At 40.0% G+C, this 27,731-nt stretch overlaps 1 protein-coding gene across 5 annotated transcripts; it reads left to right on the top strand.

Moving 5' to 3' along the window:
- Nucleotides 1-1,090: 1,090 nt before the first annotated feature.
- On the top strand, nucleotides 1,091-25,056 carry LOC148363342 (cilia- and flagella-associated protein 263-like). 5 transcript variants are annotated; one of them, XM_088340989.1, is made up of 9 exons: nucleotides 1,091-1,507; nucleotides 5,946-6,057; nucleotides 7,054-7,206; nucleotides 8,909-9,049; nucleotides 14,429-14,551; nucleotides 15,774-15,866; nucleotides 15,938-16,045; nucleotides 21,120-21,275; nucleotides 23,036-25,056. In XM_088340989.1, the coding sequence occupies exons 1-9, from the start codon at nucleotides 1,473-1,475 to the stop codon at nucleotides 23,165-23,167; spliced, it is 1,053 nt and encodes a 350-aa protein (XP_088197115.1). In that variant the 5' UTR covers nucleotides 1,091-1,472; the 3' UTR covers nucleotides 23,168-25,056. The 5 variants fall into 5 exon arrangements, with proteins under 5 accessions (XP_088197115.1, XP_088197114.1, XP_088197116.1 ...); XM_088340988.1 differs by having other exon boundaries at nucleotides 7,054-7,221; XM_088340990.1 differs by lacking the exon at nucleotides 7,054-7,206.
- Nucleotides 25,057-27,731: the final 2,675 nt, after the last annotated feature.

The raw sequence follows: 27,731 nt of genomic DNA, 5'->3' as shown, positions 1-27,731 counted from the left end.
GTGTAGAATTTTGAGATAAGAGATTAAATGAATACAATTTGGAATGAGGCTGTAACATAACAAAATGTGGAAAAAGTGAAGCGCTGTGAATACTTTCCGGATGCACTGTATACCGGATGGTACCCATAATTTACAAATGTGCGTTTTTCTGTACAGATTTTCTTGTACGTCGTACACATCTTAAAATGCATAATAAACGTACTTTGTACGGCAAAAACGTACAGGTTGACAGGTATGCGTTTCTGTTTTAATTTTAACAGGTAATTAACTTCCCCTGCCCACTGCCCGATGATTGCTGGGATGGGCTCAAGCACCCCCGCGACCCTACTGAGGATAAGCGGTGTAGCTAATGAGGTAATTAACTTTTATTTTTTTATTTTCTATGACCAGATTTAAAATAAACTTGGCACTATGAAAGCGTGACGTGTTTGATAACAAAATCTACCGTACAATTTTCTTTGTTTTTTTCACGATTCAGGGATCCCTTAACCGCATTGTTCGTCGGGGCAACAATGAAGACGCAACTCTGGACAGACTTTTCTACAGTTGACGGTCCCTGGCCTGTTCTTGGGTCACGGAAAGATGGCACCTGTCCATTCTTTATTATTATTAGTCCAGTTCTTTTTCGATCTTCCTATCCTCCTGCCCCAATGGACTTTTTTCTCTCTCTCTTTCTTTGTCTCTTTTTTTTATTTTTCTCTCTCTTTTTATTTTTCTCTTGCTCTCTTTCTGTCTCCCTCTATTTTCCTCTCTTACTGATTCTCTAATTTGTTCTGTTTTTATTTTTCTCCTCTCTTAATCTCTATATATCTTACTTTCTCGTTTCTCTTTCTCTGTCTCTCGTTGTCTCTCTTTTTTCATCTATCTCTTTCCCTTCCTTTCTCTTCTTTTTACTCTCTTTTGCACACATTGTACTTTTCTCTCTTAGTCTCTCTATCACATTCTCTCTCTCTATTTATCTCTCTTTTTTCTTTCTCTCTTGATCATTCTCTCTTTTCTGTCTATTATTTTTCTTTTTTTCTGTTGTTCTCTCTCTCATTCTCTCTGTTTCTTTGACTTTTTCTCTTTCCTCTTTTCTGTCCCTCTCGTTTTAACTCTCTATTTCTCCCTTTTTTCTCTCATCTTCTGTGTCTTACGTTTTCTCTGTCTTTTGGTTTCCATTTCTTTCTCTGTCGCTTTCGATCTTCCGAAATTAAACGCTCCGACAATGGCATTCGGTTTTCGTTTTGGTAAAAAAAATTGCCACTTCCGGTTTTGAACAAGCACTTGTTTTTTAATACTCTGAAGCCAGGTCGTGTTTCGAAAAAAAAAAATCTACCCCTTAAAAAAGTCAAAAGGTTGGCATGCATGACTCAGGTGCTGCATAAAAGCGTTCAAAATAAAATGTAACGAAAGCGTTGCATTGAAACACTAGCCGTAGCAACCATCGCGTTGCGCAGTAGTAACCTTCAGTCGTGTAAACTCGAGCCCCTATGGACAAGAAGAGCCAAAAAGAACAACAATTGAGGTAATACATTTTTATTTGCTACTTTTAATGCCTTTTGATGTCATTTGAAAATGGGGAATGGCTTATCCTAACCTCTATGACCAAACCATGTACATGATGACGCCTGTGTTTTTCAACCTTTTTTTTGAGCCAAGGCAAATTTATTTCATTAAAAAAAAAACAGTGGGGAAAGCTTTTATTAAAGCGACATTGTGTTACTGTGCCTCCTAAAGGTACAAAACACTTTAATTCAGTAAAAAAAACAAACACACATTGATTTGAATACTTGGCAAAAATACACGAACTATCATACCATCGTTAATTTTTGTTTTAAAAAAATCAGAAGTCGAGAAATTTGTATTTCTTCTACCTAGTGGGATCCCTACCTAATGCTGTCGCCAGTTTTCTCTGGCAACTTGCTGCTACGCTGTGTTGTGTGGTACTGGTTTTTGTTTACAGACCAGGGGGTGTCAAACTCATTTTAACTCGGGGGCCACACGATAGAACAAACGTTCTCTCGGAGGCCGGACTAGTAAATTAGAGGGAAAGGAAAAAAAGAGAGAAAGAAATTGCAGAAAGAGAGGGAGAGAAAAGTAGGACAAAAAAAAGGGAGAAAGAGAGAGAGAAAAGAGAGGGAGCGTGAAAAACAAAAGAGACAAAAAATAGTGAGAGAGGGGGAAAGAAAGAGACAAAGAAAGAAATTTAAAGAGAAATGGAAAGCGAGAGGGGAGAAAATAGAAGGAGAGAAAGAGATAGAGAGAGAAGGGGAAAGGAAGAGAGAGCAAAAGAAGGTAAAAGACAAAGGGGGAAAAAGACAAAGAGTAACAAGAGAGAGAGAGAGAGAGAGAGAGAGAGAGAGAGAGAGAGAGAGAGAGAGAGAGAGATAGAGAAAGAAATACAAGTACAGCATTTGTGAGAGCCACCTGGCTTTGGCAAAATCAAGTGGACATAATTCAACCTGCAGCTTATGTTTCTCTTGCGCTTCTCTGAGTGTTGTCTCGCGGGCCGCCTGTTTATCCCCCCTGCATTAGACAATACAGTGCCATCTAGTTAACCAGTATTACACAGGGGCTTTCCCAATAAATGGGTTTTGTTCACATTGAAGAATGACTTTCCGCAACCTCTTCTACTATGGAAGAGTATTTCATGATTACTCTGCCAGGCGCTAGACTTCACAAGCACATCAATTGCAGAATATTCCGTGGCATACCTGATGATATCTCACCAGTCTTCTGCTCCACAGTGGTTAAAAACACTGCATTAATTGACTTTCTGTCGGGCAAAAAAGAATGAAAGCATGGTATTATTGAAATGAAATGATCTGCATTTATATAGCGCTTTTCAAGTCAATGACTTCCCAAAGCGCTTTACAATGTGCTCCACATTTCCCAATAGCGGCCTTGTATTGCAGCCATGTAAGACTCTAACCTGCTTATTGGGGATATTAGGAGTTCAGTGTCTTACCCAAGGACACTTCGACATGTAACACGGACAAGCCGGGATTCGAACTGGGATCCCTTGATCCCAAGACGAGCGCTCTACCTCCTGAGCTACTGCCGCCCATGAATGCAGTAAAAATACTTAGTTATTGTACATGAATTACATTTTCATGCGACTCTTTGGTAATCTAACCGACGTTTGCCACTTGCGCTAAGAGTTTCAAGTGGGGTACGTCATTTAAAGGTGTCTTTGACATGTTCCAAGTAGAATATGTTGTATATTAAGTATAAGTCAAGAATGTCCAACTGAGAGCCTATTGAGAAAAATAGCACCATTGTCAGGACCAGAACGGAGACAGGACCCACTTGTGTTACGTTGAAATGAAATGAAATGAATGTAATCTTTATTCCGAACAATGAGTCAACAACAAAGTAATGTCACATAACATGTTCGAAAAGGGGTAGTCAGAAGCAGATGCTTATTTTCCCTACCCCTATATCTTCCCTATTAAATACATTTTACAAATCCTCTTCTCCTCTTGTGTCTAATATAACAAAATCTCAGGGATATACTTATTACATAGGTCAGATATCAATAATTACAATAATCACAATCATTTTATACACTAATCTTCGTAATACCCATCCCTCAACGTCATAATGCCACTAGTTACCAAATATCACTGCGGCACCAATGATAATAACAACAATAAAAATAAACATAATATTTATGATAACAGTTCTGATAGAATAATAGCAACAATAACAACAAGTTAACCATAGTTTTAAATGCAGTATTTCCAATCACACTCATATCCCATTTTCTTCATCCCTGTACTGTATTTTGCCATAATGTTTTTTTTTTAATTTAAATTTGAACACATGAATAGTTGAACATTGTTTGATCTCATCTGGTAAGTTATTCCAAAGTTTGACTCCACACACAGACACACACATACTTTTCCTGGTTGTTCTCACCTTTGGGATTTTGAATTTACTACAGCCCCTCAAGTTATAATTTCCCTCTTTCTGAATGAATAATTTTTGGATGTTCTCTGGCACCATGTTTTTGTTGACCTTAAATAACAGTTGTGAAGTGAACATTTTTATCAAATCATCCAATTTTAATAATTTGGACTGCATGAATAAAATATTAGTATGATCCCTGTGTATGGTTCTTATTTATTTATCTTCTTTGTTCCTTTATATTGTGTAAATTATACCCTTATCTTCTTTGTTCCTTTATCTTCTTTGTTTTCTTTTATCCTCACTGTTAAATGTGAAACTGGAGTGCCACGTCCAATTTCCTTGTCACAATATGTTCAACCCATTTTGTAACAATATCAACAAAGGTATATTCTATTCTATTGTATTCTATTATTGCACGTTTTTGAAGGATAAAAAGGGGCTGTAGTGAACTTTTGTAATTATTGCCCCGGACTTCTGCAAAAAATGTTAAATATGGCAGAACTAGAGAACAATATAATAAATACAATGCATTATAGCTTAAAATGAATTTGGCTTTATTAATTATTGAAATGCTTTTAGATACCTTAATTTGTATGTGTCTGATGTGTGTTTTCCAACTTAGTTTATTGTCTATTATGACCCCTAAAAACTTAATATCTGGTACAGTGTCTATTGCAGCACCAAACATTTTTACTTCTAAATCGTGATATAGAATATTACTTTGGTTTTATTTAAATTTAAAGACAATTTATTTATATCCATCCATACTTTTAGGTTAAATAATTCATGATGAATGCAGGTTACCAAATTAATATAGTTATCGTTTAAATAGAAAACGTTAGTGTCGTCTGCAAATATTACTGATTTTAATAGTTTTGAAATATTAAAAATATCGTTAATATATAAATTAAATAACCTTGGACGTTTCTCACAGTTTTATTGGGAGAAAGGAAAGGGTTGGCCCCACGATCCGGTGATTGCTGGGCACGGGAAGCAGGTCGCTCTGAACGCGGAAGTGGGACTTCCGTGGCGAGCGAAGGCGGTGTCGGGAACGGAAAAACGGGTCAGTAGCCGGGACCGGAGAGCACAAACGTGGTCGTAAGCGAGTCATAAGCCAGCAAAGGAGAGTAGACGTGGTCTAGGACAAAAAAAGGTCAAAAGCCGGGACAGGAGAGTAGACGTAATCAGGATCAAAAACAGGTCGAAGCCAGGGGACAGACAGGAGCAAAAAACAGGTTGGAGTAAGGTTTGGAAAAAAAAGCTTGCCTAGTGTAAACGGAGGTTCGCAGACGGACCAACAACAGGTGAGAGAAAGGAGTGGGTTTAAATAGTGACAGGGAGCCAATCAGAGTCCGAGGCAGTTGGCGCCAAATGAGCGGGCACAGGTGCTTCGCATCAGTAATCATGACAACCACACCTATCTGCTTTTGTCTTACTTTTAGCACCACTGTTCTGGAACTTGAAACACATTAGGAAGCAGTAAAGGAGAGAAGGGGTGGAGGTTGATTTCATGCTCGTTTTTTTTGTTAGTGTAGCATGAAAATGGTGAAAGTAAGAAAAGGACTGTTTAAGATACAGTCCAAACTTCAACCCAAGCCCCAAAGAAGATGAAAAAAGAAGAGTTTATTTGAAAGCGTCTTAGAAACGCACGTACTTGCAGCTTGACAGAGGCTGCAATGATGACTTAAGCCGAAAGATGGCGTCAGCGAGTCGAAAATTCAAAATTCCAGACAGAACCTTTAAATGCTGAGACTCAAGGTGTTTAATTCGCAACATTTGTTTTCAAAATTTTTAGGCCCATTCTTTCACAAGGTTTTGCCGGTAACCGTAGCAGCAATTATGTCACCTTAAATAAGGTTCTTGTTATATGAAATAAATGCGAACTTTTCAACTTACAAGTACAGCATTTAAACAAAATGAGCATTCATAAAATAGTTCATTCAACTTTTTTGTTCCTTTTTTTTAGCATTAGGAGGTGCTAGAAATATGCACTATCCCTTTAAATGGATCCTATTGGAAAGCTCTTTGTTGACCTCTATTTTCTCCACTAGAAATTATAATGCGGCACTGTCAGCGGAGAATGAGCTTCTGCAAACGTTTATCAACCGTCTGGAGCATCAGTCCGACGGTTTGAGGGTGACCAGTTGTCAAAAGTCGGACAAGGTAGGCATAAATCTGTGCTAGATGTAAGATCTAAGGCCCGAGCCCAGCCCCAGTTTTGGATCGGGCCTAAAATGTTAATCATTACGTTTGGGTTCGTGCCAAAAACACATCTCCTCCTAACTGGTCACAAATAGAATATGACATTTAGGGTTTGCTTTTGGGCTCGGTCTATCAAACCAAGTTAATTGGTCGGCTCCTTGCCGGTTTGGGCTTTAATGCCTGTGTGTCGGGCTGGATTTTTTTCTGGACCCGATTTTACCTGCGCACACATACACTCTACAACAGGGGAGTCAAACAGGCGGCCCACGGGCCAGATCAGGCCCGCTAAGGGATTGAATCTGGCCTGCGAGACATCACTCAGTGAAGCGCAAGAGAAAAACGAGCTGCAGGTTGAAATATATTCACTTGATGTCGCCAAAGCCAGGTGCCTCTCACAAATGCTTCACTTGTATGTCTCTCTCTTTCTCTTCCTTCCTTTTTCTCTTACTCTCTCTCTGTCTCTTTCACTCTCCCTGTCTCTCTTTTTCTCTTTCTTTGTTACTCTTTGTCTCTTTCTCTCTGTGTCTTTTTACCCGCTTTTGCTCTTCCTTTTTTCCTTTTCCTTCCTTTTCTTTTTCTCTCTCTCTTGCTTTCCGCTTCTCTCTTTCTCCCCTTCTCTCTTCTCTCCTTCTCTTGTTCTTTCTCTCTCTCTCTCTCTTTTCTCTCTCTCTCTCTCTTTCTTATTTCGCTCTTTCTTTGTCCCACCCTCTCTACTTTTCTCTCCTTCTCTTTCCCTTATTTCTTTCTCTCTTTTTTCTGTCTCCCTAATCTGTAAGTCCGGCCCCCGAAAGAATGTTTGTTCTATGGTGTGGGAAAATGAGTTCGACACCCCTGCACTAGAACAAGGGTGCGCAATCTGCGCGCCCCGTGTTAGAAATAACGCCGTTATGGGGAAGAAAATATTGTACATTCCTTTCTTCCAAATCACTTTCCATTCATGCATGTGTTTGTTGTCAGGGTAGGGAGTCACCCAAGGACGACTTGCTCAAAGGCGTTTTGGAGTTGACCATGGGCCAAAAACTGTACATAACACAAAAGGAAATGGAAGAGACGATAAGAGAGCAGCAGGAAAACAAAGAGAGCTCTGAGAGAGTTTTGGCCAAGTATGAAGTGAGTATCGTAGATGTGAGATCTGGAGTCCAACCCCCAAAATCACCTTCTCGAATTTATTGAATGAAAACACTTTGAAATAATTGCGTGAGGGAGACACATTTCAGGTGGTATATTTAGATTACAGGAGTCAAAAAGCTGGCCCACGGGCCGTATTACGCCCGCCTGGGGTTTTAATCCAGTCCTCAAGACAACACGGAGAAAAGTGCAAGAGAAAATTGAGCTTTATGTCCACTTCGTATCACTTAAACTATGCGGCACTCGCAAAGCAACTGTAGTAGTATTTTTTTCTCTCAGTCGCTCTCTCTTCTTTTCTTTCTCCCTTTTTCCCTCCCTCTGTCTCTCTTTCTGGCTTTTTCTTGCTCTTTGTCCCTTTCTCTCTCTTTTTCTATTTTTATTTTTGTCTTTCTTTTACTGTCTTTTCCCTTTCTCTAGCTCTCTTTCTTTTGATCTATTTTTCTCTTTTTTGCTCTTTCTTTTTTCTCTTTCAGTCCCTTCCTCTCTCTTTCCTTATTTCTTGCTCTCTCTTTTTTCTTTTCCTTTCTCACCCTCCCTCTTTCCTCCCTTTTTCTGTTTCTCTCTCTTTTTCTCCCTCTCTTTTTCTCTATCTCTCTTTTGCTCTTGCATTCTTTGTCCTACTTTTCTCTTTCTCAATCCCTTTCTTTCTCTCTCCCTCTCATATTCTCTCACTTCACTCGTTTGATCTTTTGCTCTCACTTTCTTTCTCTTGATTTGTCTTTCTTTTTCCATCTCTTTCTTTCTCTATTTATCTTTATCTGTCTTTTTTCTCTTTCTTGCTCTCTTTGTCCCTTTCTCTATTTTTCTCTTTCTTTTTCCATTTCCCTCCATCTATATTTCCCTTTATCTATTTTTCTCCAGCTTGCTTTATACTTGTCTCTTTCTCTCTGTAACCCTCTTTTTGATTTCTCGCTCTCTTTTTTTCTCTTTCTTTCTCACACTCCCTATTTTTTCACTTATTTGTATTTCTCTCTTTCCCTCTCTCTTTCCCTCTTTCTCTCTTTCTTTTGATCTTTCCATTTTTTCCCACCTTCTCTTTTTATTTCTCATTCCCTTTCTTTTTATCTCTCTTTTTCTTTCTCTGCTCTTTCATTTGATCTTCACTCTCACTTTCTTTCTCTTGATATTTTTTTCTTTTTCTATCTCTTTTTCTCTTTATATTTTTCTGTCTTTTGTCCCTTTGTCTCCCTATTGTGCTCTCTCTCTATCTCTATTTTTCTCAATCTTTCTTCTCTTCACCCTTTCCCTCTCTTACTCTATCTTGTTGTCTGTATTTGTATCCCTCTCTCTTTCCTTCGCTCTCTTTCTCTTTTCCCCCCTCTCATTTTTTCTCTCTTTCTCTTAAACCCACTAGTCATGCTCTCGTGAGATTTTTTTTTTCCCTAGCATGTCTGGCCCCCAGCTAAAATGACTTTTACGCTTCTGCTTCAGAGTATAACGCACCTAGAGTATATACAATTGTCCTCAAATTCAAGTCATCACTGGCCACTTTACTTGAACTATTTTGCACACCTGCCATTGGAAATATGAATTTTTGTTGTTGTTGTTTTTTATATTTCTAAATACGTGTTATACTTTTGATATTCTTAGCTGTTATTAACGATTCTTTCTTACTGCCGTAACAAAAGAAATGTCTCCATTGTGGGACGATTAAAGGATTATCTTATCTTTTATCCCTTTTTAGGCCTCCATCAAAGAAATCCAGCTTCAGCGGGTAGACATTTGTAAGGACAAGGATGATTTTGAGCGTGCAATGCACAAAACGCTGAAGATGCGAGAAAAGAAAGAACCAGAGAAGGTGCTCCAACAATATATCAAGAGGAAGGTATACTCATTGACATTTACTTCAAGACAACACAACATTGTAATTGTTAAATGAATCTTGGTTTAGCAAATATTCCCCTATCGATAAGATCAGAGTAAGCCAACATTAATTCCGGACTAAACATGTGGAGCAGGGGTGTCAAACAGGTGGCCCGCGAGACATCGCTCAGAGAAGCGCAAGAGAAAAACGAGCTGCAGGTTGAAATATATCCACTTGATTTTGCCAAAGCCAGGTAGCTCTCACAAATGCTGTACTTGTATTTCGTTTCTTTCTCTCTCTCTCTCTCTCTCTCTCTTTCTCTTTCTCTTTCTCTCTCTCTCTCTCTCTCTTTCTCTTTCTCTTTCTCTCTCTCTCTCTTTCTCTTTCTCTTTCTCTCTCTCTCTCTCTCTCTCTCTCTCTCTCTCTCTTTGTTACTCTTTGTCTTTTTCCCTCTTTGTTTGAGGGGTATTGTTAGGAATTAAATATTAAAATATATCGTTTAACAAATGGTTCGAATTAACCAAACACAACCTACATTCACCTAACAATGCGTGCTCGTCTCTTGGAAAAATCGTCTCTTGGAAAAATGAATAAGCGACCAGCATTTCCACACGGGGCAGATTTAATTTCTTAAACAATTTAACTAAGTGAACTCCATCGAATATGGCCGAATTAGTGTCGCTCGAGTCTCCGTCAAGCCTCCTCTCTCGATCTTCTGCTTCCTACTCCCGGTCCACGTTTTTCCCTTTTCTGCTTAAATTCTTTTTTTTTCTTTTTTGCTTTCTTCTCCTCTACTTTTCCTTTTATTGCAGTTTTCCTTTTTTGCCTCCTTTGTTATTTCGTCTTATTATTTATTATAATAAATAATTATTATAAGTATTTCGGGCCCCGGTGCTGTGCAATGCTCTTCCCCCTAAGATTCGATCTGCAACCTCAGTGGAAATGTTTAAATCTAAACTTAAAACACACTTCTATTGTATAGCATATGAATAACCTATATTTTATGTTGATAATATGTGTATTATTTGCCCTCATGTAGGTTTTAGATCAGGAGTTCGTGTCATAATAGTCTGTGGTTTGCAATAATATGTGGTCTGTGCAGCCCTTTGAGACTCTTTGTGATTAAGAGCTATACAAATAGACTTGACTTGACTTTTCCCCTTCTTTTTGTCTTTCTTGCAGAAAGACTGGGTCAAAAGTGAAAGAAAAAGGGTGCTTTCCTCTACCCCAGGGGTCGGCAACCTATGACACGCGTGCCAGCAGTGGCACGAGAGTGGTTAACCAGTGGCACGCGAGCGCACGCACGGCAAAATAATACAAATTATAATGTTTTTTGTTTCAAGCGCATTTTTACCTGAAATTTAGACATTTTCAGTTGCGTGCTGTGTTTTCGGGAGCGCCCCTCTTTTTCTGTTTCGTGTGTGAGTGCGTGTCTGCGCCTCGCAGAGTAGAGCTCCGTGTTTTAAAGCAGCCAACAAAAGACGCTTGCGCGATAAATGAAGGAATCATGACTCCTCCTCGAGCGAAAACATCTCGTTCTTTCCAGTCAGCGTGTACAAACGAATGAGGCTTTGTGCAAAAAATGACCGTGCTCTCATAATTGCCCTATTTGGAACACCTGTGACAGCTTGATTTGCACCAACAGCCCGGACAAGCTGTTTGGTGGCCACACCCTTCTTATGCCCCGACTTCAAACTTTGTCAGATGGGTGCGAGCTGTTGTGTTTCACTCAGTGAGCGTTCCCGTCCGACTTCATCCTTGTTAAAACCTGATTCCCGTTTTTCGACCCGTTTCCGGACCTGACTACGCCTGTTTTGCCTGCCCGCTGCTTACGACTACTGTTACGAACTCGACATCGCCTCTGATCTCCAGCCCTGGTCAAACGACGTGCCATTCCCGCCTGCCTTCTTCCGACACGGAAGTGTCACCCCCGCCTTGCTCGATCCCGCTCTCCGCCAGTTTTCAGATCAAGCAATCAAGCAAGCCTTACTCTCACCCTCTTTCAATAAAATCTTAGAAACGCATGCAATTGAGTCCTGTGTCTGTTCTGGTCCGTGACACGTGCTGTTTTGTGCATTATGCCTCGAGAGCGTTGTACCTCGCATGGCAAATGTTAAATGTACCGTATTTTCCGCACTATAAGGCGCACCGGGTTATAGGGCGCACCCCCAAAAAATAGTTTTTGGTCCTATATTTTCCATACATAAGGCGCACCGGATTATAAGGCGCTACAATGGGAACGTCGACAAAACAGTCAGATAGTTCAGTCAAACTTATTACCCCCTTAACATTCCAAAAGCTTACAAAGAAGCAAATACGTGTCTCAGTCATATACGGAAACAGTGTCTGTACGATGTCACCAATCACTCAAATGCATCGTTCCAAATATAATTCGGAAAGTTAAAGTCTTGGGATTCAAGAAATGCCAAACATTTCTTAGTTTCCATTTTATTTTTTGCTGGCAACTGTGTGGACACTAAAGTAAGAATTTGATTGTGCAGGGAAACGGGGTTCTTTACTGTGCATATGAGAATAAACACTTTGAATTGAATTTAGTTTAAAAATAGACTCATCACAGAAACATCAAGATCGTTCTAAAACAAGATACCGGGAAAATATAAAGCCGCATAGCTCACCTAAGTTCTCTTGCAGCCATCACGTTAAATAATGATACGTAACCATGGTCTTCTTACAACCGTAAGTGTAGTAATTCCAGGAGAGTAAAATATTTACAAATACAGAATAGTAAAAAAATGTTTTCTCTATGCCGTAGTGCAACCCAACGTGTGATTCACATTCATCTTTTTTCGGCCAATTGCATGCTTTGTTTCGCCCCTTTAGCCTATGCGAGCCTGTAAATGATAAAACGGATTCGCCCCCTTTACCTCCGAATAACTTTAGCCAATAGTGACTGATTCAAATGATGATTGACACATTGGTTAGGAAATGAAATGCCGGCATATAAATCCCAGCATACACCGCGGACTACTTCGCCTTCGGGGGAAAATATAGTCGGCGGCTGCTTGCCTTAGTTGCAAGACTTTGCGACTTAATATTGATCCATATATAAGGCGCACTGTTTTATAAGGCGCATAGTCAGCTTTTGAAAAAAATAAAGGCTTTTACGTGCGCCTTATAGTGCGGAATATACGGTAATTACGAAACATAAGCATGAATTCAAGGCGGAGACATTAAAATGCGCAGCAAACAAACACAGACCCTGAAAACCTTTTGTCACTGCTAAAAACACAAGCTATCACATTGTTCACTGCATAGCAAAGCACAGAAAACCATTTACTGATGGCTAATATTTTTAAGAAGCGTGTGTGCGCGTGTGTGTGCGAGCGCGTGCCTTCTGCTTTGCTGCTGTTATTTCAAGTTTTGATATTTTCTGCAACAAGATATAATTGATGAATGGTATGGTAGCTGTCCATATAACTTGTTTTTTGATTGTAGTTCATTGTTGATGAAGAATGGTTAAATCTGGTTCATTCCTATGGCAAAAAGTCATGGATGGCTACAGGCCTTTCCAATAGTTATTCACATTCATATTTTAGTTGATTGATGAACAAGAATAGTGGAAGATAAATTGGTCAGTTATACCAGTGTTTTTCAACCAGTGTGCTGGGGCACACTATTGTGCCGTGAGACCTTGTCTCGTGTGCCGCTGGAATTTACCCAATTTTATCTTTCCAAAAAATCAGGCCATTATTCAGTATTTTTGCAATCTTCAGACGAGGAACCGTAATAGTCATCCATATCAGTAGGTGGCAGTAGATTTTTATATACATTTTATGTACTAATTATCTGTTCTGGAGGTAGCACAGTACATTTAATAACTTAATTTGGGTAACAAAGCGGTTTAAGATTGCACTGTAAAAAATAAAAACATAAAGCACTTCATTCTTTTTTATTTTAAGTATTATTTTCTTCCTTTCATAAACTAATTATCTGCTTATGAGGTAGTACAGTGAAATATTTGACATAACTTCATTTTCAAACATTTTCGACGGACGGTGTGCCTCGGAACTTTTTTATACATAAAAGTGTACCTTGGTTCAAAAAGGGTTGAAAAATACGATTAAAATGTACATCCATGTTGTATATTTGGACTGGTGTAAAATTACATCTCTGTTGGATATTAAAAAAATGTGCGAGTCATTGATCTTGGTGTGGCACACTGATTTACAAGGACATTTGAAAGTGGCACTCACACCAAAAAGATTGCTGACCCAGCTCTACCTTTTCAGTCTCTGTAGTTCGTAGCCATTTTGGACTCATTTTTGAATGCACTACTCCTTACAGAGATATCTAGTGGACAAATAATAAACACTCTCTTCTTAAGAACAGCGTTGTTTTTGTCAGTGCACTTTTTTTGTGGAAAACCCCTTATAGCCCAACCTCACCCGGCTTCAGAGGCCCCCAACTCAATTGTGTTTGACACCCCTGATCTAAGAGCACCTGAGTAGCCTGCCGACTGGTTCTGAAAATAGCTTACCAGTGATCATAGAGATTATGAAAAAATTTGATTTCTCACTGCAATGAGAAATCATTGACATGATCAGTGTGTTTGAAAGCAATGTTTTTGTGGTCGACTCTGCTTATTTTAACCCCACTTCTGATACTTACAACCTAGTAATAATATAATAGTAACATTGTAACCACATAACATAAGTTGCTATCTTAGAATTGCATTTCAAACGGGTACCCCTTCTTTGTCACCAGTAACAAAAAAAAAGAGCTCACAGGTTTAAAAACTGTTAGGAATTAAACTATTAAAATTTAGCGTTTACCAAATTGTTCGAAGTAGTTATCTGACTCCATTAACCAAACACCTTTCATTGCTTTCATGCTCGTTACTTTTTGGGAAAAGATGGACAAGAATAGCCGACATTTTCACACGGTGGCAGATTTATTTTCTTAAAGTGTTTAACTAAGTTAACTCCATCGAATCAGCCGAATTAACCAAATTAGTCTTCGTCCAGCCTCTCTCTCGTTTGTCCCTCTCGCTCTCCGATCTTCTCCGATCTTCTGAAGTTCTTCTTCGGCCTTTCTCCCAAGCTGGCGTGTCGGCTTCTCCCATGGGCGTGTCAGGGAAAAAAGAAACACACTCCTTGATTTCTGAAAACTCAAAACAACACCAAACGTTTATCAAAACAATGCCTGACGTCCTTCGTCAGCGCCCTGTTATCAAATTTCCCCAGCCAAAACACTCAGCACTTGGAACGGCGCGACCTGAAGCCCACCCAGTGAAAATCTTCATTGCATTCGATAAATGTAACTTGTACTATAAAATCCTTTATAGTAAAATGTATAAAATTCGACAAAACGTTTGATGATCCTGCCTTTTAAGTTGAAAAGTACTATAAAAACACATTTGATTGATATTGTGTACTTCAGGACCTCAAGCATGGCGGTCAGTGTGACCAATTAAAACTGAAGATCCAAGGCCTGAAGGCCCGGGAGATACGGCTCCTGAGGCAACTGCAAGACAACAGAGAGCTGAGCAAAGCAGGATTCCAGGTAAATGCCCAAAATCTCCTCAGTTGCCTAAATTCAAGATTTTTGTTACGCTGTAAATAAATCATCCCATCTCACTCCATGTAAAATCTACTATTCCAGTTAGCACAGTAGTTACAGTTACTAGTTACTTCATTTAAAAAGTAGTTCAGTTCCCCCCCGGATTACTGACACCCAAACATAGCGCATTAACCTGAAAGTAACTAGTGACAAATGACCATGTATTATATACCGTACTTGCATAGAAGGATAGTCCTAAAAATGCTCTAAAATTGCCACATAATAGACTAGAAAAAGGGTCTAAAACTCGCAGCCCGGGAGCCGATTACGGCCCCCAGGATTGTAGTTGGTGGCCCCTGCTTTAATATGAACAATAAAGGGAATGTCTATTATCTTCCCACTAGATGTCGCTATCGTCTGTCGTGTCACCGAAAGCGAGGGCTGAAAGCACAATGGAAGATGACAAAATGCGGAGACTCAAAGGGAACAAAATGCACGTTATTTATTTAAATTAATAATAAAAAAAGATAAAAATATAGAATAAAAAAAGGACAAAAAAGAAAGAGTAGAGAGAAAAATGAAAAAAGAGAAATAAAAAATGAAAAGGAGAAAGATAAATCTTTTTCTTTCTCTTTCTCCATTTTCCTTTTTTTTGCCTCTATTTTCATCTCCTTTTCTTTTTATTCCCGTTTTCCTTTTTTTGCCTCCTTTTTTATTTCTTATTCCTTTAAAAAAAGTTTGTCTTTTTTTGACAAAGGCTAGTTAAAAAGTTAAAGAAATTGGGTTTTTTTTTGCTCTTCCTTTTTAGTCTCCATAGTCTGCAGTCTTCCTTGGTTGCACTACACATTACAGCAACATCTAATGGACAAATAAAATCCAATGTCACAGAATTATCTGTTCATCAGAGCTGTTTTAGTGGAAAACCCCTTTTAGCTCAAACTTACCCAGACCCAGGCTTCAGCGACCCACAACTCAATTGAGTTTTAGACCCCGGACTAGAAGAACTGAGCACCATGAAAGCATTTCCTACGTTGAGATACAAAACTCGTTCTGGGGGAGTAGAATGTCTTTCTTTGAAAGCTGTTGAGTCAGTTAAACCAAAAATCCTGCGTCAGCTTTTTTGGGGCAGTTTTCACATGACAGCCTCATTTATAAGTGTTCCCGACACTGCCCGTTTGTCAGTTTTCAGTTTGACAACAGACAACACTAAGCTTTTTCCCTCCAGGATATTCTCTTAGAATCCGGCGATACGACAAGCGACTTGGAAGAACTTCAAGTCAAACATTCGCAAGCACAGCGGGCGCTCAACTCTCACAAAGTAACTCGCTCGTTTACGTCAAGCAAAGTCGGTTTTCAATTCAATTGCTCAAGGCTCGTCCTCGTGGACAGGAGAAGCTTCGGCGTGTGGCGGAAAAATCGATGCAGCTGAGCAGCGCCATCACCAAACGCAACGAGATGCTGGAGAAAATAGAAGAGGATATAATTCACGCAGAGAAGGTTGGACACTAAGTTACCGTAGTTTCCGCACTATAGAGATAATAAGGCGCACCCTCAAAAATAGTCTTTTATCAAATATTCCGGATTATAAGGCGCATAACAATAACAATGGAACTGCAGTAAGAGCTACCATGTAAATTTGTGTGTGAACGTTGGCCTCATAGAAAAGTACAATGATGGATCAGTCGAAATGTTTTGCTGATTAAAATTGCATAACATGCTTTGCAACGGGAATCGAACCAAGATCACAGCAGTGAGGGCGCTGACTCTTTTCCCCTAGTTGTACAGATGACCTATCACATACCTTATTTTATTATCACACTATTTTTACCGTGACAAAAACACCGATTTGCATAGTACACTTTGTTCTACATTCTAAGAGGTTAAACCAAGGGTGTCCAAACCTTTTAGAAAGTGGTCCAGATTTGGTGAGCTGAAAATGTGTGAGGGCCGACTATTCAACACTTCTTTGAACAGTCTTCAATAAATTCACCCTCCCTGAATGGTTTGCAGCGCTAAGCGATCAGTGTTGCGACCGCATAGCTCGCCTTTGTAACATTTTCATTTGACTCGCAGGGTCTCGTGAAAAAGCGTTGCTGTGCCGTTAAAACAGCTTCCAGTTGCTACATCTTTTCACAATGTTCATTTACACCTATTTGGTCTTAGTCAGCGTGTTTCTTCTGGAAGTGCCTCTTGATATTATATTCTTTGAAAGTAGTCACAGTCTCTTGGTAAATTAGGCAGACGCAGTTGTTTGCGAGTCTCAGTGAAAAAAATACTCTATTTTCCACTTATACTGGAATTTTCCGGCCCTCGCCGTAAACTTTCCTCTTTTATTTACAGTCACCATGTCGAAAATGGGGTGGGTTAAAATTCTAACAGAAAGCCAGACGCAAGGTGGCCAAAGGGCTATTGCCCTCATCTGATAAAAGGGTGTTGTTGTTTTTTTTTTGTGTAAAAAATGTTTGTATACTGCGGTCAACATTATTAGCAGGACGCATATTATCAATTTTATGACAAAGGCCACGAGGCCAGTAAAAGTTTGGTCACGGGCCGTAACTGGCCCCTTGTCACTTGGACATACCTGATATATACTGTACTTGGATGAAGCATAACCCCTAAAAATGCTTTAAAATTCCACATAATAGACTAAAAGCGCTGTGTGCCATGAGAGTATTACCATTTTTAGATGCGAAACTTGTTCTGATTTAAGAGAGTGGAATGTCTTTCTGGGAAAGCTGTTGGGTCAGCAGAACCAAAAATCCTGAGTTGTCACTCTTTTGGGCAGTTTTTACATCTGGGTTAACCTACATAGCTGGCTGTAAAAGATGGTGTTTATATTCAATGTCATTCTGCCCTACGAGAGTGGCTTGTTTTTCTGGAAAAAAAAGAACTGGATCAACAAAACCAGCGCTGGGTCTGCTTTTTTGTGTGCATCTTTCACATCTAGGGTAACATCTGTAGCCTGTGAAAGATGGTGGTCATATCTAAACTTTCCTTGTATTGGGTGGATAGAAAAAGAACCATACAAACTGATAGATATACAGACGTAGATCCAGAGGTGGGTAGTAACGAGTTACATTTACTCTGTACATTTACTTGTGTATGTTTTCACAGTGTTCGTTTCCAGTTAGCTTTTTTTTATTCAGCATGTTTCGTTTGGCATTACTTCTTGATATTATATTCTTTGAAAACAGCTCAAGTCTTCAGCAAATTATGCAGACGTAGTTGTTTCGAAATTTGATTAAATAATACTCTAATTTTCAATTGTCCTGGAAGTGGCGTCTCTTACAGTCAACTTTTGTTATATTGTGGCCTTGCATTACTGGCGGCCACATATAATTAATTTTATCACAGTCACAGGCCAGTAAAAGTGTGATCACGGGCCGTAACTGGCCCTTTGGCCGGACTTTGGACATGCCTGGGTTAAATAGTCGCTCCACTTTTTCACCAGTGCGTTAATAACGTCATGGTCTACTATTATACATACGTAAAATAGCTTGTATAGCATTTTTTGAAAGTCTGTTTTCTCCATTTCTTGAAATGGAGAGACTGCTTGACCCATCAGAATGTACTATGCAAATCAGTGTTTCTGGCACTGTAAAAATTGTAATGTGGTAACATGTAATGTATTTTTGTACATAATCCGTCCCCCTGGTGGCCTAGTGTTAATGTGTTGGTGCCCTCACAATCACGTCTCGGGTTTGAATCCTGTTGTATGTAGCCTGGAGTACACCTGACACCAACTGTGTAAGGAATTAGGTGCCTTGGCTGCAGAATGACAACTGACAACATATTTCAGCTATGTTCTAAGTTGTTTTCATATCATGTTTCCATTTAAGATGGCAATTCTGAAGACGAGCACATATATACTACTGCGGCAAAAGTAAACACGTATTTGTAGATGACAGGGCCAGGAAAACAATACTGAGAATAGAGCCAGATTGCAACACAGATGTGAGTCGTCGTCTTTCTGTGTTTTTGTCGGCTTGTCATCATTCCTCCAGGATTAAAGGAAACCTCAATAAACAGACATTGACGGAAAGAGAAGTGTCGCATTTTTGATAATTTCCACTGAGGTTAAATTCGATGTACGAATTTGATTTGACTCGATTTATGGGTGAAAATTTGAAATATCTCTAGTACCTTGTAAATATCTAAAAGTACTGTTACACCTTATGTTTTGCTCCTGTAATGTGATATATGAATAATGTTGGCAAATATATCGACTCATTTCTCCTCTGGAAGGGCGTCATAAATGTTCTTAGAGGTTATCATGCTGTTTTGTATTTTGAGAGCATGTGTTGTGGAGAAGGTAATTCAAAATAGCAACTGCCTGTCACAAGGTGTCGGACATCGCGGAATACAAGGAATATAGTCTTAACCCCACTAAGTGGAGGTTTGTTTGAACAGCAACAACAGAAGACTTTACCGGTGAAAGGCGGTGTGGGACTGGGATAGCAAAGGACAGCTTGAGAAGGAAACTTGAGTGGAGATCTTGGGGTGGCGAGAATCTTGAAATGGAGACTTTAAAATACCTTTTAAAAAGATATTTGAGTGGCAGATCTTAGGACAAGGAGCGAAAACGTAAGAGGGGACCTTGAAGTAAAGAGAATCTTGAAAAGATGACTTGGGAAAACCTTCCAGAAGAGGGTTGGAGTTGCAGGTCTTGGAGTGGAGAAACCGGAACGTGGAGGAAATTAAAGAAAAGGTTGTGGGAGTTGAAGCTTGTTGTTTTGGTGAAAGTCCACAGGAATCTGAACAGTTAAGCAAAGTCAGGTGGGAGCCCACAATATTATAGCAGAGGTGACTGATTGTGAAATTGGACACATTTGAAGAGAGAAAAAGTGAAAGGGATTGGAAAATGGGGTAAAAGCTGCCATCTTTTGGGAAAAAGAGGGACTGAAGGGACTAACTCATGACACTGCCACAGAGTCACGAAACGTCTACAAAGACAAGCGCATGTAGTGGTATTAGAATATTATCATCAACTTCAGTAGACTGTGATCTCGCTTTAAGAATTCTACCCAGTGCTGGTTTGTGGCGATGACGAAAACTTTTACAACCTGCTAATGAAATCCTGTTCGGTGTAACAATCTTTTTCTTGAGCTAGTACTACTACTACTACGAACAAAAAAGTGTTCATCTTCAATAATGTCACGGTTGCCACAGCGCCCAATTGGCCCCGCCTATGGACACCAGCTGAAAGTTGATAGATTGCTCCCTGGGAGTACTTAAACGCTGTCCTTTGAGCCGTTTGTTGTCAGAGCGTCTGCGAAACTCCTGCTAGACTCGGTGTGATATGCCAAGTCCTGTGAATTTGCCTGTGTTTTGATCCTGTTTTATTTTCGGCCCGATCTGTTTGATTTTGACCACTCCTTGGTTCTGATTTCGATCTACTTCCGAGACCATCGATCCCTGGATCGAGTGTGCGCGCATGCCTCCTCTCCCTAATAAACTGTGAGTAACGTTACGTGATTGAGTTCTCATTCCTGTTTACTGTCCTGGTTCGTGACAAATAAATCAGTGAACTCACAGGAATTGTTTACTTATGCGACGAAAGAAAACGTTAATGAGGGCTGCGTCACTCACCTACAATCTCAGCCTGATATTTGACAGCGCTAGCGGTGTAGTCCTATGTGGTTGCCGAGGCATTTGCTTGTCTTCGTTCCTTGAGAATTAAAGTAACCACCGCTCATTGACGTCACCGCGGTGTTTTGTATTTAGAGCACGTGCGTCAAGTCACCTTTTTCCTCTGTCACCTGCACACTCGAAGAAATCAAACGGGCCATTGGTGTCCCGCCGTTTCCCTCCAAAAAGTGCCTGCGCACACCTGAAATCAGAAGCAAAAAGCCAACCCCTGGTGGCGTCTCATGGGTTGGCGGCAGGTGTTATTGTGATTATATGATTATAGAATGATCAATCATTGCTCAAAATACAAACTGTATAACCTTGTGTTCTCATGCACACCTATAAATGCTTTTGGTATTTCTGTCATGGTTGCCACGGCGCCCAATTGGTCCCCGCCGTGTGGCGCCAGGTTCTGTCACGGTTGCCACGGCGCCCAATTGGCCCCGCCCACTGACACCAGCTGAAACGTGTTGACAGATTGCTGCTGGACTAGTTAAACGCGGTCTTGCGAGTCGCCTGGTGTCAGAGCGTCTGCGAAACTCCTGCTAGACTCTGTGTGATATGCCAAGTCCTGTGAATTTGTCTGTGTTTTATCCTGTTTTATTTTCGGCCCAATCTGTTTGATTTTGACCACTCTTTAGTTCTGATTTCAATCCACATCCGCAACCATCGATCCCCGGATCGTGTGTGCGTGCATTCCTCCTCTCCCTAAGAAACTGTGAGTATGTTACGTGATTGGGTTCTCAGTCCAGTTTCCTGTCAGGTTCGTGACAATTTCCAATCTTTACGATTGTATGCTGCGGCATACAGTATAAGGTGCACCGGTTATAAGCCGTTCTTTTCAAATTCGTGGCCAATTTGGGGTTTTTAGGTCCAGAAAACTCAGATGTTTTTGGCATCCACTCTGTTGAAGCACTCTGTTGTCTTTTCTTCTGACTGGCAGTTGCGTTTGCAAGCTGAGGCCCAGAATAAGCAACTGCGCAACCAAACCTCCACTTACCAAGCACCTGACATTTCTCAATACATGCTAGTCAAGGAGCAGCACAAGATGCTAGAGAGCAGCGTCCGCTTTTGGCAGAGGAAGGTCAGCATTGCGGAGGTAAACTATTTCCAGAAACAGGGTCATACACCTTTTTGATGGCCAAATTCGAGCGCTTTTTCAGGTCTTTCAAAGCTAATTTTCAAATTTCTCCCGTATCTTTAAAACAGGGGTAGGGAACCTATGGCTTGGGAGCCATATATGGCTCTTTTCATGAGTACATATGGCTCCGAAATAAAATGTAACTGTTGTACATCTCTCTGTGGCGTTCCAAAGTCAAGTGATTTCATCCCGATTTTGGTCCATATAATGTCTAAGCAACTTAATGCAGAAGTTCGATAAGAAACCATTTAAACTGATAAATAAAAACGCTGGCAAACGACTTTGATTGGGTGAGCAGTACAGGTGGGCGGATCCCTGCACACAGCGCAAGGCGCTTCCTTCTCTCTCTCTCTCACTCAGTGCAGTCTACTCCCAAAGTGAATATGACGATATGCTTATCGTTTGCAGTCATTTGTGACATTTTTACAAAATAACTTTGTATGCACATTGTTTTGAAACCGTTATTAAGGACAAATTTCATTAAAAAAATTGCCTTAACACTCTTAACTGAAGGTGGAAGACAAATTGTAAATGGCATATTTACATTGATTTGGGACACAGGATTTGGCATTATTATTATTTCATACATTTGATTAAATCATCAAATGAAATAAAATGTGCTGAAGAATTAGCTTTTGTCTAGAGAGCGTGTTTGGCAGTTTTTTCAATTTTGTCTGAAAATATATGATGTGGCTCTCTCAATTTCTTTAAAACATTTTTTTTTGCTTTTATGGCTCTTTGGGTCAAAAAGGTTCCTGACCCCTGCTTTAAAAGAAAAAAAAATCTAGTGTAAATCATGTATTTTATAGAGCCACAAATATATCTGGGATTTACATATGCAACATTTACATATAACTTTTAGACGAGTGAATCACAAATACTCTATAATTGTGAATCTGAACAATATGCGTATACATATTTTCGAGACAAATCTCAGGCTATATAGGTGTTGGGTATGATGATAGTGAATTAAACCTTATGTGTTCAGTTGCAGTTTTTCACATTACCAGTGACCACTGGGAAACGCAACCTTAAATTTTTCCACGGCCCGCATAACAAACTTCCAGAATTGATATGTAATCCTTGCACCAATAAACATTTCATAGGGCCTTGTGCAACATGCACCTTAAGGTAAGATCGGGCCTAAAAAAAAAATCCAGCCTGACCTGACCTGGGCCCGATCCAGTCCGAGCCCGACCAATTAACTTAATTTCAAGTACCAAGCCCGAGGAAAACCTGAATATTCATATTTCATGTGTGAGGTTCACAGAATAGTTGTATTTGTTTGTTTCTTTTGTTTGTGTCGATAGATTCAGAACCCCCTCTCGCGCAGCGCCGAGTGCAGCACTCCAAACGTAATGATTGATATTTGAGGCCCGACCCGAATTTCTTACCTTAAATCTTGTCTCCTCATGCACGTGTCCTCTTGGGGTTGACCTATAGGGGGCAGTGGCACTTCATAGGAAAATGGCCATACAAATTAATGCCAGATGCCGTTTATCACAAGGGAATAAGAATTGCAATGGCAAAGTGAAGCCACCATAGAATTGCGTCATTTTCAAGCAGACTTGTTGAGAAAATTGTAACGATTTCAAGCATATACAAGCACTTCACCCAAAATTCAAGCACTTTTCAATCCTTGAAACACAACATTAAAATTCAAGCATTTCCAAGAAATTCAACTTTTGATAGATTTTTGTAATTTTTGCTTTTCCCAGATGACCTCCAAGAAAGAATTCAGGAACCAGTTCAGATGCTCTTCTGCCACAATTGCTGATTCAGGACTTTCTGGGAGAGAATATACGGATTCAGTTAAGCTCCCCTACATAACACAACATTGCAAAGCTTAGATCAGGGGTCTCAAACGTGGTTACTGCGGGTGCCAGGCTGCCCCCTAAGGAGAGATGAGATGCCCGCGGACCTGTTCCGAAAATAGCTCACCAGTGCTGGGTCATTGTGATTTTCCAATAAATTATTATAGTGGTTGACTGGGTGTATTCAACACTACTTCCAGTTATTAACCTGGTTATAACGAAGTACATAAATAGTAATTACATGATAAGTTGTTATTTTAGAAATGCATATCAAACCGGGTGCCCTTTGTGGTAAGCGGTTACGAAAAGTTGCGCTACGCTGGAAAAGGTTGGACATCCTTGGCTTAGATAAAGATCAGAACATTTGTTTTGAGTAGATCAGGCTTGGAACTACAGTAAGAGCTACCGTGTAAAATTGTGTATGACTTCATTTAATGTCTATGCATCATTTAAAAGTGCAATGAGTGGTCAGTCGATAAGTTTTGCTGATTAAAAATGCATAAGATGCTTTGCAATGGGAATCCAACCCAGGTCGCAGCCGTGAGGGCACGGACACATTAGTGGTCAGGGTTGGGTAGGGTTACTTTAACTTGATTACTTTTGGATTACTCCAATACCAAATATGCTAATAAAAGACAAAAGAAACTAAATATGAATAAAATTATGACTCACAACACGTGATAAGCTTTCTCTCCTGGCTTTGATCTCTTTGATCTCCAGCAAAACTAACATAAAATGCGATAGAAACAAAATGAAAATAAATCCAAACAGCTTGCCAACATCATTTTTGCCGTTACATGTATTCCGTTACTCCCCAAGCCTGCTCAAAATTTAGTAATTTTATTCATATTTAGTTTATTTTGTCTTTTATTAGCATATTTGGTATTGGAGTAATCTAAAAGTAATTGAAAGTAATCAATTTAAAGTAACCCTACCCAACCCTGTTACTGGTACAGATGACCAATGAAAAGGCATTAGGCCTTATCTCATTATCACACTATTTTTACGGTGACTACACTTTTTTTTTTCTTTCTGATAGGTTAAACCAGGCATGTACAAACTCTGGCTCGAGGGCCAGCTCGTGATCCAATTTTTACTGGCCCATGGCCTTTGTCATGAAAGTAGTAATATGTGGCCCGCCACGAATCAATTTGTATGTTTTTTTTTTTTTATCATTTCCCCAAATGATGGCAGTAGCCCTGTGGCCACCTTGCCTTTGGCTTTGTGTTGGAATTTTGGCCCACCAAATTTACGACATGGCAACCGTATTAAAAAAAGGAAAATTGATTGTGCGAGCCGACACTTTCACGACATTGGAGGATTTTCTCACCGAAAACTACTGCATCAACTTTGATGACAAAATAAAGTATTTGTGCTGTTTCAAGCTGTTCCTATGTATGATCTTTTTGTGTCATTTAGCTGCTATAAACTGACATCATCTCTGCCTCAAAAATGCTTAGCAGTTTAGGTACGTCACACTTGTTTACAAACAAAAGGTGTTGTGTAATAATTGACTTCAATTCAGAAGACAAAAGAAACACTGTATGTATAAAAAGCAGAAAAATGAGCCAGATTTTGGAATAATTTTAATGACATTGATTGTTCTGAAGCTGTTACGGGGTGGCCCCGCCCGTGTGGTGCCAGTTGCAGCTTGTTGACAGATTGGCTCCCCGTCAGTCCCCTTTTGTCGGTCCGTCTGTGAATCTCTGCTTTTACACGGCAAGTCCTTTTTCGCCTGTCCCGTTTTTTTTGCTCCAGTTTGTCTCCCGCTAAGATCTGTTTTGATCTCGATCACGTCTGCGCTGCTGTCCCAAATTAAGACCTGTTTTGATCTCGACCACGTCTTTTTTACCCGCCCCGAATATCGATCCGTTTTTAATCTCGACCACGTCTACTCTCCTCTCCTGGCTTTCAAATTGTTACTGAACCCGAATACCTTTTTGTTTTTCTATCCCGGCAACAGACCTGTTTTTTCTGTTCCCGACACCGGCATCGCTCGCCAAGGAAGTCCCACTTCCGCGTTCAGAGCGACCTGCTTCCCACTTCCAGCAATCCCCGGATCGTGGGCGCAACCCTTTCTCTTCCTTCAATAAAACTTGTGGGATCGTTACGCGAGTAGGTCCTGTTTCCGTTCTGGTCTTGACAGAAGCAGGGTGCAATTCATCTTTCAATCACAGAGACTGCTTATCCTTTGCTTTTTGTTTTACTTATTTTAATATGTATTTTTGCATGTTTTTCAAAAAATCCATGTCTAAATTGGTTAAAATAGAATTTTAAAGAGTTATTTTTTGTTTTTGCTTTGTATCATGTATTTATAGCACTGAAGAGTTAATATTTGCATTTGTTTTTTATTTTTTTGAAATTTTAGAGAATGTGTGTTGGTGTTTGACTTTAAATCTGTTCAGTGTGTCAAAAGTTTTAAAAAAAGTGGTAAATTACAAATTTTATTTGTAGACCTGTAAAACATAATTGTTTATATTTCTTGTGTTTTTCAGGGATCCCCTGCAAAACATACATAATTACAGACTAATTTAGTGCATAATGTTTTATTTATTATTAATAATATGTCAGTAAAATTTCAACTGGCTAGCAACCTGCCGACTGCCTAAAGACAGCTGGTATGGGCTCCAGCACCCCTGTAACTCTACTGAGGATAAGCGGTGCAAATAATTATGGATCGTTAAAAAACAAGTACCGTATTTTCTGCACTATAAGGCGCACCGTGTTATAAGGCGCCCTTTCAATGAATGATATATTTTTAAACTTTTTCCATACATAAGGCGCGGTGGCATTATAAGGCGCTATAAGTGCATGCTGGTTTAAGATCAGGTAATTGTGCAATTTTGTAATTGTAATCCTGTGCAGTCCTTCGAGACATTTTTGTGATTAAGGGCTATATAAATAAATGTGACTTGACTTGACTTGGCTACAGTAGAGGATGTAGTTACGTTATGCAACCGTTAGATGGTGCCGCGCTAAAGGGAATGTCAACAAAACAGTCGGATAGGTCAGTCAAACTTTATTAATAGATAACAAACAAGCTTTCCACAACTCCATTCACTCCCAAAATGAATAAACAGCTGTTTTATTATTTTCTCTGAGGTAAAGCATTTTCGTGACCCATCTTTAACATCTTTGAACAACAGCAAGGCCTAACATTTTACTTTTCCTCCATTTAGTCAACACGCAAAAAAAAACGTCTGATACTGTTATGGTAAATTAAACGTTAGTGCAATCGCAATATAGTGACACTCGTAATGTGCAAAAACAATAACAAGTGCAAAACAATAACAATAAAGCAATAACATAATAACTGTAAAATGTAAAACGTAAACCGCTCATCCTCATGCTTCTTCCACTTCTGCAACATCGAATCATTATTGTTAAACTCTCTTGCTGCTGCTCTATTTCCATGTTCTACTGCGTGACTGATCGCCTTGAGTTTAAAATCTGCGTTGTAAGCGTGTCTCTTAATAGGAGCCATTTCAGGCTCTTTATACAAACGCACAAATAAAAGAGAATCGTTGTTTAATATTTCCCAGTATGCACAGCGCACTCCTATGCGAAAAATGGAGTCGGTGGCTGCTTCTCTTAGTTGCGAGACCTTGCAATTCAATATTGATCCATATATAAGGCGCACCAGATTATAAGGCGCAGTCAGCTTTTTAAAAAAAAATCTGATTTTATGTGCGCCTTATAGTGCGGAAAATACGGTAGCTGTTTGGGAGCCGAAAGTGAGTCGAGCCAAAAGAGACGGTTTTCTAGAGAACTGTCCTCTTGGGTGCGACCAGTAGGGGGCACTGACGCTTCACATGACAACGCCATAATGAACACCCACTAGAGCGGTCGCTCTGCGTCATTTTCACATACGAGATTTTATTCTATCATTGCATAGTCTATCGAGTCAGACTGTGAGGAAACATCACAATGGTAACAATTTAAAGCCTTTTTTAAGCACTAACCCAAAATTCAAGCATTTTCCTGACCTTAAAAACACTAATAAAATTCAAGCTATTAAGGATTCTAAGCACCCGTATGAATCCTGGTGATAATGAGATGAACGCTCTCACTGCATACGATGTATTGTCAGGACCAGAACGGAAACAGGAACCAATTGCGTTACGTTTCTCACAAGTTTTATTTAAGGAAAGAGGAAGAGCTGCGCCCACGATCCGGGGTTTGATGGACGCGGGAAGCAAGTCGCTCTCGTACTCGGATTGTGATCCAAACACGAGCGATGGCGGTGTCAGCGATGGAAAAATGGGTCGGGAGCCGGGAATGGGAGAGCAAGGCGTGGTCAGGGTCGGAAACGAGTCATAAGCCAGAACAGGAGATGTAAGAAGTCAGGGACAAAAAGAGGTCGTAAGCCGGGACGGGAGAGCAGACGTGGTCAGGATCAAAACGGGTCATAGCCGGAGACAGACGGGAGCAAAAACGGGACAGGCGGGAGTCAGAGTCCAAAAAAGCTTGCCTAGTATACACTGAGATTCGCAGATGGACCGACAACAGGGGACTGACAGTACTGGGTTCAAATAGTGACAGGGAGCCAATCAGAACCCGCGGAGGCTGGCGCCAAATGAGCGGGGTACCAAAGACAAAT

Source organism: Urocampus carinirostris, chromosome 7 (assembly GCF_059441175.1).
Source record: "Urocampus carinirostris isolate Australia breed hairy pipefish chromosome 7, RoL_Ucar_1.0, whole genome shotgun sequence".
NCBI lineage: Eukaryota > Metazoa > Chordata > Actinopteri > Syngnathiformes > Syngnathidae > Urocampus > Urocampus carinirostris.
This window is presented reverse-complemented; position numbering and strand designations above follow the sequence as displayed.

Bases quoted from the DNA above. Each gene is read 5' to 3' on its own strand.
- LOC148363342 (XM_088340988.1), top strand. From the start codon at position 1,473: ATGGACAAGAAGAGCCAAAAAGAACAACAATTGAG. The intron at 7,222-8,908 runs GTGAGATCTGGA...ATCCCTTTTTAG, and splicing joins ATGAAGTGAGTATCGTAGAT to GCCTCCATCAAAGAAATCCA. The intron at 21,276-23,035 runs GTAAACTATTTC...TGCTTTTCCCAG, and splicing joins GGAAGGTCAGCATTGCGGAG to ATGACCTCCAAGAAAGAATT.